At 41.4% G+C, this 14,189-nt stretch overlaps 1 protein-coding gene across 1 annotated transcript; it reads left to right on the top strand.

The window, feature by feature from the left end:
• Positions 1-7,714: 7,714 nt before the first annotated feature.
• On the top strand, positions 7,715-10,990 carry LOC138961072 (uncharacterized). The gene is made up of 2 exons (XM_070332666.1): positions 7,715-8,013; positions 10,002-10,990. Exons 1-2 carry the CDS (start codon positions 7,715-7,717, stop codon positions 10,846-10,848), a joined length of 1,146 nt encoding a protein of 381 aa, XP_070188767.1. The 3' UTR covers positions 10,849-10,990.
• The last annotated feature ends 3,199 nt before the right edge of the window (positions 10,991-14,189 follow it).

The following is a 14,189-nucleotide window of genomic DNA, read 5'->3' as shown; positions in this document are numbered from 1 at the left end:
ATAATGCTCTCATCAACCCGAAACAGCTAAATCTAAAGCATATTTGAATTAGTCTGACTTGTTATTTTGAAGTACAGGGGTCTTTTTACAGTGATTCGTGAAGGCCGCTTCACTGGTCCATATTGGGCGCCCAGGCTCCTAATATGGACCATTTTTGATTTTTTTCTGTATTTTATTTTTGCTGAAGGTCTATCAAAGCTATTTTACTCTTATTAGGCCTAACAGTTAAACTAAGAGAGAAGGATTACCAAACACAAAAATGAAACTTATTCGCAAGAAAACAAGCTAGTTATCAGCAATAAACACAAGAGGCGAAGACATCAAGGCTCACGTAAGAAATCGACAAACAGTAACACAAACTCAATCACTCCGTCACACATACACACACACACACACACACACACACACACACACACACACACACACACACACACACACACACACACACACACACACACACACACACACACACACACACACAGAAAGAGCATAGGTGAAACTGTGCAAGAAAGCGAGACACTAGATCTAGATCTGTCTGTCTGCATGTAGCCTACTTACAGGAACACGACTGCCAACTAGTCTCGGCCCGCTCAAAATAATAATGACCGAGACTTTCAGTACTTCCTTCGCGTGACGTCTAACCCTCTTACGTCATAATGTGACGTCAATGTAATGTGACGTCTTCAAATGTTAGAGTTTCTACCACAGACATACACACGCACGCACGCACGCACGCACATACGCACATACGCACGCACGCACAGACAGACAAAGTTACGATCGCATAGGCTACACTTACGTGAGCCAAAAAAGTGGTCCATATCAGGGGCCCTTCCCCTAAGTAAGTCCCGCAGTCGAGGCGTCCTCTTCCAAAGCCTCCTGCAATCTTTGACGTCAAAGCAAAAAAGCGTCACTCTAAAGAGTGTTGCGTGACGTGTAAGTTCTAAAAATTCTATTCTAAAGATGGGTGTCTGTGTCAGTGTAGGGATGATCGTAGACAAAGTGTTCAGGCTGGAGAATACTTTGGAAAGTACGTTGGAGTAGCCTCCCTTCCCGGATTTAGAACGCGTTTCGTGTCGTAACAGATTATCCACTTATTATCCATATCCGTTTGCAAAATAATGAAATAAACATTAGGAAATGGCAGAAGTTTACAAATATCGACATTCTCTTAGTATCAGTGCAATAAAAAAACAATCGTCAGGACTTGCATTTACGACATGTCGTGCGTGAGAACGTGTCAGTAAACAAGCACTTCTTGCCTGGCTGAAGAACCCTACGAGTCAATCTAAAACAGACAAGTAATGGAAAGCAGTCTGCGGATAAAAATAACAAACTGCTGATGAAAAAGTGTGTTCATCCCTGCTCTGGATAAAAGACATCGGACTGATGACAACGTGGCAGCGTTCACGTGAAAACATTTTTTTCAGAGTATCGCTTCTACATTTTATTGCACGTAGGGGAAGGGCTCCTAATATGGACCGGCTCCTAATATGGACCACCTCCTGTTCTGACAAACTAACGGCGCTAGAGCGCTCAAAACAATTTCAATGGCTGTATTCACCCTCTCTGGATAACTTTCACATGTCAAAACAGTTGCAGAAGCACAAACATCAAAACCGTCAGGCTTTTTCTATTTTTTTCACTTTTGGCAGCGTTCACTCTAAACTTGCCGCCTAAAACGGACTCGTTTCTGTCCACAGCCAAAGCTTTTATCACACAAAAATTGCTAAATATGACAGCTAAACCCGTATTTGTTACATTTTAACTCAACTCAACTCAACTCAACTCAACTCAACTCAACTCAACTCAAATTTTATTGGCTTCAATTTCACATAGAAGAATTTGTCTTGCGCTTGGGATTAAGACATAGGCAGAAAGTAAGAGTATAACATATAAAAACAGCATTCATATCACATTTCATGTATCACACACAGTGATCACTAGTATAGGCCTAGGCCTACAGATATCACATTGTCCCTGTATCACACATGCAAATAAATAGTATCACATTTACCACGTATCACACACAATATATATACATTATTATTATTATTATTATTATGAACATTTGTGCGCCTAATCTAAATATAGCCCTAGGCGCTTACAAAATATAAAATACATATTAGGAGCCCTTCCCCTACGTGCAATAAAATGTAGAAGCGATACTCTGAAAAAAATGTTTTCACGTGAACGCTGCCACGTTGTCATCAGTCCGATGTCTTTTATCCAGAGCAGGGATGAACACACTATACATACATTACATAACATACAGCAAGTTTCCTTCTCCCGCGCCCCCCCCCCCCCTCCCACACATACATATCCTCGCACATGCGTCGACTCCATACAAATGACATCATTAGTCCATTAACTAAAATGCACAATGACTAGTAGAGGGTACATGATACACAATACGTGCTCAACTAGACCTGCTAACTAAAATAATAACAGAGACAGAAACAAGAACTGGGCACAACATTTACACGTGTGTGACCTACTTTACATCAAGTGCCTGTGATCTATAAAGAACCCTACGAGTCAATCTAAAAACAGACAAGTAATGGAAAGCAGTGTGTACCCCGAGTTTCTACTGCAAACAAAATATAATAGCAAAATCTCAAAGTATGTGTGAGTCCCCTAATATGGACCACCTTCAACAAATCGAAGAAAATAAAAACTAAATGCTATTTTCATTAGTTCCTTCAGAAGCTTGCTGGAAATAACCTATAACTAGCCTTCGAGATTTAAAAAAATATCACAAATAGGCTTCTTTTCGTAGAAGTTAATAATTTCACTTATTTTCACTCTGTTTTTGATAAGCTTCTTTAGTTTCCTGGTGTGCTTAAAATAATGCTCTCATCAACCCGAAACAGATAAATCTAAAGCATAGTTTGATTAGTCTGACTTGCACACTAAGTTGTATCATGTTATTTTGAAGTATAGGGGGCTTTTTACAGTGATTCGAGAAGGCCGCTTCAGTGGTCCATATTAGGCGCCTGTGAAGGAAATCACGAATAACACTAACAGGCAAAGTTTGATAGTGATATCCTCCACGCTTTTAGAGCGCTAACCAGAGATAATAGAGTGACGTAGTGAAGTGTGGTTTCACGGATTGTAAATTCAGCTCACTGACCGAGAGAGTTGACTTTGTAAATCGCAACGAAGATATCGTTACACTTAACCACTGTCCAGCGACAGGGAGGGGTTGTCACGGGAATCGACCGGGAGAAAGGAAGCCCGAGTAGAGCACTTAACAGGTAAATGGAATAAGCATTTGAATATCGTTAATGTTTATCGCATAAGTCGAATCGACTAACACTGTAACTTTAAACATAGCAGACAGATATCTAAGACAAGATGTCCGCTATTTATGTTGTGCAGTGCGTCGTGTAACCGGTCATAAAGGAAAATAGTGGCCAGATGACAGAATGAAGGATCTGAGGAGCCGCCGGAATATTACGCCTTTAGACTCGCATAGCTGAGATTCGACGGGATTTCTAGAAGCTAGTGCACGTTTATGTTTGTCCGTACAGTTGGACCATAGTGGTCACAGGGCGGTGGAAACTGAGTAGACCGAGGTCACCAGTAGCAGGAATTAGTAGTAAAATACATTTCCTAGTGATCGAACAGCAATAGAAGCTGTGTAATTCTCTGCGTACGACCAGAATTAAAATATGTCTACAATATCTTAATTACTTAAGAGATACGGAATATTTAGTAGACAGAGCAGACGGTGTTTTAAGTCTGCCGTAGTAGAAACTATAACTGGTTTTTGTTGACTACACACGAGCCGTGAGTAGATACTTGTAAACGAGATATCGTGTGCCTGTGAGTTCACGGACTGTTTTTTGTAGTTTTATACCTCAGTGAAGGATAGAGAGTTTTGTCATTAGATGGTCATCTCGAGTGTTTTTTTGCCTACCAAAACTGTGAGTACTGGATTTTTGAGTACCTAACCTTTATGTTCATGATTGTGTGTATTTGTGTGTATGCTGTCATACCTGTATAATACAGTGGCGGGAACCTACATTTTGGAGTTGTGTTTGTTTCTGTATGATAACGTACTAGCGCATTTGCATTCATTCACAACGTGCATCATCATCAAACACTTATGTCTCGACATGTATTTCTCTCTCTCTCGACTGTATACAGAGATATTACGAACAGCCTCGCTTTCACCTAGATCCTGCCTAAAAACAATGTTCAGACCTCATGTTCAGACTCGGCGTAATGATTCCGAAAGGACTACTTTTTAGCGGTCAAGTTTAGTCGTCTGCATACTCGAAAGTGAAAACATGTCGCGTAAGGCGAAAATACAACATTTAGTCAAGTAGTTGTCGAACTCACAGAATGAAACTGAACGCAATGCCATTTTTCAGCAAGACCGTATACTCGTAGCATCGTCAGTCCACCGCTCATGGCAAAGGCAGTGAAATTGACAAGAAGGGGTAGTAGTTGCGCTAAGAAGGCTAGCACGCTTTTCTGTACCTCTCTTTGTTTTAACTTTCTGAGCGTGTTTTTAATCCAAACATATCATATCTATATGTTTTTGGAATCAGGAACCGACAAGGAATAAGATGAAAGTGTTTTTAAATTGATTTCGACAATTTAATTTTGATAATAATTTTTATATATTTAATTTTCAGAGCTTGTTTTTAATCCAAATATAACATATTTATATGTTTTTGGAATCAGAAAATGATGGAGAATAAGATGAACGTAAATTTGGATCGTTTTATAAAATTTTTGGTTTTTTTTACAATTTTCAGATTTTTAATGACCAAAGTCATTAATTAATTTTTAAGCCACCAAGCTGAAATGCAATACCGAAGTCCGGGCTTCGTCGAAGATTACTTGACCAAAATTTCAACCAATTTGGTTGAAAAATGAGGGCGTGACAGTGCCGCCTCAACTTTCACGAAAAGCCGGATATGACGTCATCAAAGACATTTATCAAAAAAATGAAAAAAACGTATGGGGATTTCATACCCAGGAACTCTCATGTCAAATTTCATAAAGATCGGTCCAGTAGTTTAGTCTGAATCGCTCTACACACACACACACACACACGCACACACACACAGACGCACGCACATACACCACGACCCTCGTCTCGATTCCCCCCTCGATGTTAAAACATTTAGTCATAACTTGACTAAATGTAAAAATGAAACGTTTTGCTACAGTATCGGAGGATGAACTGTCGAAGAAGAAAAAGAATCTCGTGCCAACCACTACGCAGAAGGCAACCGCGTCATCAGCAGCAACTTTTCGCGAGTACTTGAACGAAAAGGGAAGAGAGGTAAACTTTGAACAATATGACAAAAACAGTTTGGATGCAACCCTGTCTTCCTTCTATCTCGAAGCCCGTACTAAACAAGAAGGGCAAAGCCCATACGACTCACATGCTTTACACATTTTTCCTACCAAAATACAAGTGACCTTGACCCAAGGTCAAGGTCATCCAAGGTCATGCAACACAAAGCTGTTAATTCAAGACATAGGAAGTACAAATATAGGTTACACACTCCGAGTTCTGAATATCGTGCATATTTTCCCTAGGGTCGATTTTCAGGTATTACCGAGCCTCTGGCGAGGTAATACCTGTAAATCGACCCGAGGGAAAATATGCACGATATTCAGGACGAGGTGTGTAAGCTTTTTATCCCATTACTCCGACGTTTTCATTTAAAAACCTAACTTTTTGACACAAACTTTGCGAGTGCCTGTTTACTGCTCATCAAACCTTCTGCCACCGAAAATCGTGTCATGATATTCATGTGCGAAACGAGTCCCCTTTTGTCTTTTTGTTTCCAGGATTTGAATGCATTTGATACTGTGCAGTTACCGGCTGGTTTCAGTCGGATACCCGAGCTGTCATTCGTCAAAACTGCGAAAGACCGCATTTTGATCATCTTCGCTTCACAGCTAGCGACGGGAGAGAATGATACCCGAGGGGAAGTAACTCATTTTTGGCCTGAGTTCAGGATTCGAAAGACCGCGTGTGTGATTTTACAAGCGATGAAGATGATTGCTGAGTTTGTGCTCATTCGAGCCTTTGTGCTTCAGTGTTCACATTTTTATTAGCTACTTCTTCAATCGTCACTAACTGATTTAGGTGAGCCTAACTTTGATGTCTGTCGTTGTCTTAGGCGAGGTATCTGTCTTGGGGAAAACGGCGCACCACTGTCGAGTTGTTTTTATGCGGCAACGCATGTAGCCTAGTGGTCTCTGTATGTCCAAGATCCGACCTTCTTCGCCACCTTTTATTCTAACAGTATCACCAACTTTGAAAATGGCAATTTCCATGCCGGTCAACTTGAGCCGAAGATACTACATGTATAGCAAACGACAGATCCTGCAGCAGAGGGTGCGTATCGCTAGCGCTAGTGAGACGCACCGGCCTCAGAGTGACGATAGATCTGTAGCAGACGACTGATGAGACAGCCTTGTTCTGTTGAACCATATTTAGCAATCAATGCTCTAAAAGCGATAACAAATGAACAAAACTATAAGCATACTGTTTTAGTGTAAGTTTTATTTTGTCGCTCAAGATTTTGAATCAGGATGCTCTTGGGATTGATCTAAGCGGTTGCCCATGATTGAAGCGTACCTCGTTACGACAACTTTACTAGAGTTGTGCGCCTTGAATCACTGTGTGTCTCTGTCGCTCTCTCTCGTGCTCTCTGTCTCTCTCTCTCAGTCTCACCGCGTCGGACAACTCATAATCTTCACTCAGCTCTATTCACCCAAACAGATTATGTGCATTCTTTGTTGTTTTCTTTATTTCTTCAATGATAATGTTTGTAGATCGTTAGACAAACGTCAGTTCGACTTTTATACCGCAGAATATCTCAATCGTTTTGCTGAAAAAAAAGTAGTCCCGAGTTAACGATAAATATGCAGATGACCTCTATAAATTATTCAGTTGTACTCTGAGACCAAAGACAAAGACCAATGACAGGTGAGATCGAGACTCGGTTGTGATGGATAATTCATATGGTTGTGATGGATAATCCAAAATAATCCCCTCCTCAGCTAACAGAGACAAAGAGGCAGGTCATGGGATAATGGTGCTTATTGGCTCTTTCTACCATGAGATATGGTCACTTTTAGTGGTTCACTACCTTATTTTGGTCACATTTCATAAGGGTCAAAGTGACCTTGACCTTGATCATATGTGACCAAATGTGTCTCATGTTGAAAGCATAACATGTGCCCCACATAATTTTTAAGTTTGAAACAGTTATCTTCCATAGTTCAGGGTCAAGGTCACTTCAAAATATGTATACAATCCAACTTTGAAGAGCTCCTGTGACCTTGACCTTGAAGCAAGGTAAACCAAACTGGTATCAAAAGATGGGGCTTACTTTGCCCTATATATCATATATAGGTGAGGTATTCAATCTCAAAAACTTCAGAGAAAATGGGGAAAATGTGAAAAATAGCTGTTTTTTAGGCAACATTTATGGCCCCTGCGACCTTGACCTTGAAGCAAGGTCAAGATGCTATGTATGTTTTTTGGGGCCTTGTCATCATACACCATCTTGCCAAATTTGGTACTGATAGACTGAATAGTGTCCAAGAAATATCCAACGTTAAAGTTTTCCGGACGGACGGACGGACGTCCGGACGGACGGACGGACGGACGGACGGACGACTCGGGTGAGTACATAGACTCACTTTTGCTTCGCATGTGAGTCAAAAAGGAGAAATGTACAAAAAAAAAACACTGGAAGGTATCCGATACGGTTTGAATCGGCACGTAAAAGGCCCTCCCTACAACAGAAAGTTTGACCTGCTCTCCGATCCCGCTTTCTCACAATCTAACGAGTCCTTCAAAATTGCCATGCAAGAGATCAAGGCTGCCGGCAAAGCCTCCATTACCCACCATTCTCCCCTGACCGATTACGATCGCGAGAAATTGTACACAAGTATTCACTTGAACCCCGACACGCCTGTTGGACTCTACAACGGGGTCATGCCAATACGTCCCAGTACCATTGTGTCCCAGTACCATTGCGTCCCAAAAAATACCGTCTCATTGCGTCCCATTAAGCAATCCCATTGGGTCCCAATACCATTGGGTCCCAGTGCCATTGCGTCCCGTACCATTGCGTCCCAACAAAATTGCGTGTCGATAGGTCCCAAGAAAATTGCATCTCGATACGTCCCATAAAGGAATCCCATTACGTCCCCGTACCATTACGTCCCAACACAATTGTTACTTGAGCAATGCTTGAACGCTGCGGTGGGCAGTGTGTGTGTGTGTGTGTGTGTGTGTGTGTGTGTGTGTGTGTGTGTGTGTGTGTTTGTCTGTGTCTGTGTGTGTGTGTGGCATGGATATTGTACGACAGAGTAGGTCAGCGAAAGGATGAAAATGAACAGTGGATTTTATAAGTACGGAGTATCTTACCTTATTATAATCCGAGTAATTTCAAGCTTCAAGATTGCATAAATTTACGTAGCAATAATGTTGAAGCCTGTATATGCACTTACTTGACACATTTATGTTTTTCTCTTTTCTATTGTGTTTTGTAAAAAATAAAAAATAAATGTTGTTGTTGTTGTTGTTGTTGGTTGTTGTTGTTGATGTTGATGATGATGACGACGACGAGATGATGATAATGATGATGATGATTGTGGAGATGATGATAATGATGATGATCGTGGAGAAGAAAAGAAGAACAGCTAGTTGAAGGCCTTTATAATGTTCCTTTTTTTTTTTTAGGCGTGTGTTACTTACAGTACCTGTTTATGTAAAGTAACATAACAGTTTCTCGCCCAATAATATTTAATTCAAGTGTCTTCGATTTATGAATCCAAAAGGAATTTTGATCGCAGGAGGGTTGCAGAGTAATATGTTAAATGTTAAACATGTACATACGAACCAGGATTTTACCAGAATATGCAGTTGTTGATTTTTAAAGATACGGTTGTGTTTGTTCAGTCATTAAACAGGAAGAAAAATGAAATGATTTGTTATTGAAACATCGTCCCATGTAGAACTAGTCTATGTCACTGATTGTGCATGTATGTATATTCTTGCGCGCGCGCGCGTGTGTGTGTTTGTGTGTGTTTGTGTGTGTGTGTGTGTGTGTGTGTGTGTGTGTGTGTTATGTACGTATGTATGTAGGTGTCTGTGTCTACATTTGTGCGTGTATGGGTTTCGCTATCTGTGTGTCTCGGTGTCTATGTGCTGAAGGTTCGATGACTGGACAGTCAGTCTAGCTTTTCTCAGTCGTCTACTCAGTAAATAAGCCTACAGTCATGTCATGCTCGATTACATACAGTGGAATACAAAGCGGTGTACTGTACTGTTTCGGTATTTTTCTTTGTGTCGAGCACCGCTAAAGCATATATTAATTTTACACTTCGGTTTAGGTTAGCGTGCTTCAGTTCATTTTAAAAGAAAGAACATGGTTACCTCAGAAAACCTGTAAGGAAAGCAAGGAGCGCCTCAAAACAAACAAACTGACATGCAATATCCTTTACAGTTTCTGATTATATCGTGAAGGATTTTTTTTCTCCCATGATCAAACAGTTACGGTATTTATTTATTTATTTATTTTTATTTTTTTCCACTTCACCTCATCTCGACTAACCGGTACACATCTTTTTATTTTATTTTTATTTGTGAAATACTGCTATATATGTACCGACACAATTTTTATTACAAATCGTGTTGAACGCGTTTTGTAATAAAAATTGTGTAATCCGAACACGATTTGTAATACATTTATTACAAAACGCACTTTTATTACAAAACGTGTCGCTACACTGCTACAGTAACATCTCAGAAATTAAATTCACTAGTATTGGGACCTAATGGTACGGGGACGCAATGGCACGTAATTGTATTGGGACGTAATGGTACTGGGACGCAATGGTACTGGGACCCAATGGTATTGGGACGCAATGGTACTGGGACGCAATGGTACTGGGACGTAATGGTACTGGGACGTAATGGTACTGGGACGTAATGGTATTGGGACGTATTGACATGTTCCCCTCTACAACAAAGTACAGTACGACATCAGGTATTACTTTTGCAGGAGAGGTAACGAAAACATACACACGATGACAAAAGACACGTTTGCTGTCAAAATGGACGCAAACACACGCAGAAAGTATGTTATCCAAAACATCGACGAACTCACCAAGAATCATCGCCAAGATGATGCCGAAGGCTTTTCGGGGTTCATGCCAGAAACTGGAACAATTGTGTGCCCTGTTCGAAGCTTCGAAAGGTACCTTTCCAAACTGCATCCAGACTGCAACAGACTCTGGTGCTATCCGAAGGCCTCGTTTCACACTGACGATGAATGCTGGTACAACAATCAACCCGTTGGCATGAACACATTACAGAAATTTCTTCCTCGACTGAGCTTGAATAGCCAGCTGTCAGAAACGTACACGAATCACAGTATCCGTGCCACTGGAGCCACTGTCCTCCACCAGAATCAACACACCCCCGCAGAGATCATGGCCATCACTGGACACAAATCCGTGTCTTCACTTGCTGTGTACCAGCGCACATCATCCACACAAAAAATGATCATGGGAACTACACTCGCCGAACATGTCGCTGGAACTTCGACTGCTGTCGTCCCTTTCAAACCGAGCGGCTCCAACACACTTCAGGGCAATGTGTCGGCTGATGCACAGAGTGGGCGAGCCCATTATCCTAAAGGGGGGGATTTCACAGAAGAAGAACTGATCAACATCTTCTCTGACGAAAATGAGTTCAATGACCCCGGAGCAGATCTTGCAAACCTCCTTCCAAGCAACATTCCTTTCACCAACTGCCAGATCAAATCCCTCACCATCAACATTATCAATAAATAAACCCTTGATTGACAAACCTTACGCACATTACCCGCCTCTCAAAATGAAATCGGTCGACCCACGTAGGCCTAAGTCGGAAAGGTCGCTGTGATGTTGGGAGAACTTGCGTATTTTCATTTCATTTATTGTTGTTCATTACCGTTCATTGTCGTTTCAGAATTGTATTCTCTTTCTTCCAGACCATTGCTTTTTTGTTGAAACCCAAGAAAAATTGAATTCATTATAATCTCAAACACGATACAATTGGTCCTACTTTTTCAAGCGTATGTCTGTGACGTCGAATGGAATGCGAGTGATTAGGTTTTTTGATTTTGCTCGGAGAAGTGGTCCGTGTTCAAGCAAGTTTCTTTCTTCTTTGAAAACAAAAACCCTAAGACCAGTGAATGTCGAGATATATATGTTAATTGGATCTGTGATCCAAACATGGCTTTTGGTCAATCTCGATGGCAGTTTATTCCACTCGCCATACGGGCTTGTGGAATAAACTTCCATCTCGATTGACCAAAAGCCATGTTTGGATCACAGATCCAATTAACGTTTAATGTCAACGTCATCAAATGTCACACGTTTGTCGGGATCTACACCTAGTGTGTATCTGGACCAAGTGTCTTCGACGAGTATACTTGGTGTCAACGTCGACTTATACACGTATACGTCTTGGCTACTCGTCGTGCATCTGGAACTCTCTATTAATTCTCTGCTGCATACTCTTCAGTCAAGCGCCATCCCAGCGCGTGCTATTAATGCGTATCCATTTTGCTGCTTCAGTTTGGTGCGTCTGTCTGTCTGTCTGTCTGTCTGTCTGTCTGTCTGTCTGTCTGTCTCTCTCTCTCTGTCTCTCTCTGTCTCTCCCTCTCTTTCTCAGTCTCTCTCTCTCTGTGTCTCTCTCTCTCTCTTTTTTTCTCTATCTCTCTGTGTCTCTCTCTATGTCTCTGTGTCTATCTCTCTCTGTGTCTCTGTGTCTCTCTCTATGTCTCTGTGTCTATCTCTCTCTATCTCTCTCTATCTCTCTCTCTTTCTTCCCCCTCTCTCTCTCTCTGTCTCAACTTCAAAGACCAGGTAGAGTTCTCTTTCTTGTCAAGTGGGTTTAAAAACAGATGGAAACTGGCTCTGTCTGGAAACGTTTCTTTTTGATTTTCTCAAGTAGACGACTCTTTGGGATTGCCTGCTCTTTAGAGTGACAAGCAAGGGAGGGGGGATTTCAGACCTGGGAACCCATACGATTTCGCCGCATTTTGTACACATGATTGTCTAGAATACGACCAGTACCGTCAGTGAAAAAAAAATACGACGAGACAAATTATTAGAATACATTTCTTCACAAGCGCATCGTGAAGCCGATCCAGTATTTTGACACATGATGACTGTTTTTGCCAGTAAACATTGAGAGAAACATTGGGTGGGTGGCCACAAAGGGACTGGGTGGCCGAGTGGTAACGCACTTGCGCTCGGAATCGAGAGGTTGCGTGTTCGACCCTGGGTCAGGCCGCTATTTTCTCCCCCCTTTCCTAACCTAGGTGGTGGGTTCAAGTGCTAGTCTTTCGGATGAGACGAAAAACCGAGGTCCCTTCGTGTACACTACATTGGGGTGTGCACGTTAAAGATCCCACGATTGACAAAAGGGTCTTTCCTGGCAAAATTGTATAGGCGTAGATAAAAATGTCCACCAAAATACCCGTGTGACCTGGAATAATAGGCCGTGAAAGGTGGATGCAGCGCCTAAAGGCAGTCGATCTACTGGCCGATGTGAATGCGTGATATATTGTGTAAAAAATTCCATCTCACACGGCATTAATAGGTAACATGCGCCTTGAGTCGCCTTGTGTGGTGAGATACGTGCGCGATATAAATCCTCGTAAATAAATAAAATAAATAAATATCATTGTTTTAAACGTATTGGTAAACTTAATTCACGGCGAGTGTGAAGCATGTTGGATCATGGATGTTTAAATGCGGTGTAGAGTACGACATTTTTTCTGATGATACAGCAAGTTTGTTTAAGAATACTTCAAGTGCAAATTAAGGGTTACCATGTCAGTGAGTTTCTCTGTTGCAGTGAGTCTGCCTTTCGGTGCATAATTCATACGTGTGTGTTTGAAGGCACACTTTTATCTTCTTAATGAAAAAAGGTTCGACCACCATCTGAGATCTCAGGCTTTTACATGTTTTAAGGTCATCTCTCCACTTGGTCACATACCCACAGTCAATAATCCGACTGCTGGTTGTAGTTTTTTTACGTTTTGATTGTTCAAAAAGCCACCAGTGACATTTTATTAAATTAGTTCATCAAAACCTTTAATCTGTGTGTATACAGCACCCAGGCTGTTACTGTTTGGTATGGTGAGTAACGTGTGTGTACGTCTTGGTGTGTGTACGTCTTGGTGTGTGTACGTCTTGGTGTGTGTACGTCTTGGTGTGTGTACGTCTTGGTGTGTGTACGTCTTGGTGTGTGTACGTCTTGGTGTGTGTACATCTTGGTGTGTGTACGTCTTGGTGTGTGTACGTCTTGGTGTGTGTACGTCTTGGTGTGTGTACGTCTTGGTGTGTGTACATCTTGGTGTGTGTACGTCTTGGTGTGTGTACGTCTTGGTGTGTGTACGTCTTGGTGTGTGTACGTCTTGGTGTGTGTACGTCTTGGTGTGTGTACGTCTTGGTGTGTGTACGTCTTGGTGTGTGTACGTCTTGGTGTGTGTACGTCTTGGTGTGTGTACGTCTTGGTGTGTGTACGTCTTGGTGTGTGTACGTCTTGGTGTGTGCATGTGTTTCTCTGTGCATGCGAGCGTCTTTGTTTCCTTTAGTTAGTATACATGTTCGTTAGTGAATCAGGCAAAACAGACAAACAAATGAACAGATACATGGACTGACAAATGGACAGACAGACAGACAGACAGGCAGACAGACTGGGACAGATGAAGAGAGTATCGAATTATGAATTAACACTTGGTTATTGCCAGACTGAAACAACTCAACTCAACTCAACTCAAATTTTATTGGCTTCAATTTTCATGGAAGAATTTGTCTTGCGCTTGGGAGAAAGTAAGAGTATAACATATAAAAACAGCATTCATATCACATTTCATGTATCACACACAGTAATCACTAGTATAAGCCTACAATTATCACATTTGTACCTGTATCATACATGCAAATAAATAGTATCACATTTCCACATTTCACATTTCCACGTAATTCATCAAACAACGTTCTCGCATAATGAGTTAACACTTGCATCCGTGTTTTAAGCAAAGGCAATGCATAAAACAACAAAGATTAAACCTAGTGGTGTCCTTCGTGTAAATGCTATCTACAGCAGATTGTGCGAAGTATATTAGTTCTGTAGC

The sequence above is a fragment of the Littorina saxatilis genome, linkage group LG3 (genome assembly GCF_037325665.1).
Source record: "Littorina saxatilis isolate snail1 linkage group LG3, US_GU_Lsax_2.0, whole genome shotgun sequence".
Lineage (NCBI taxonomy): Eukaryota > Metazoa > Mollusca > Gastropoda > Littorinimorpha > Littorinidae > Littorina > Littorina saxatilis.
This window is presented reverse-complemented; position numbering and strand designations above follow the sequence as displayed.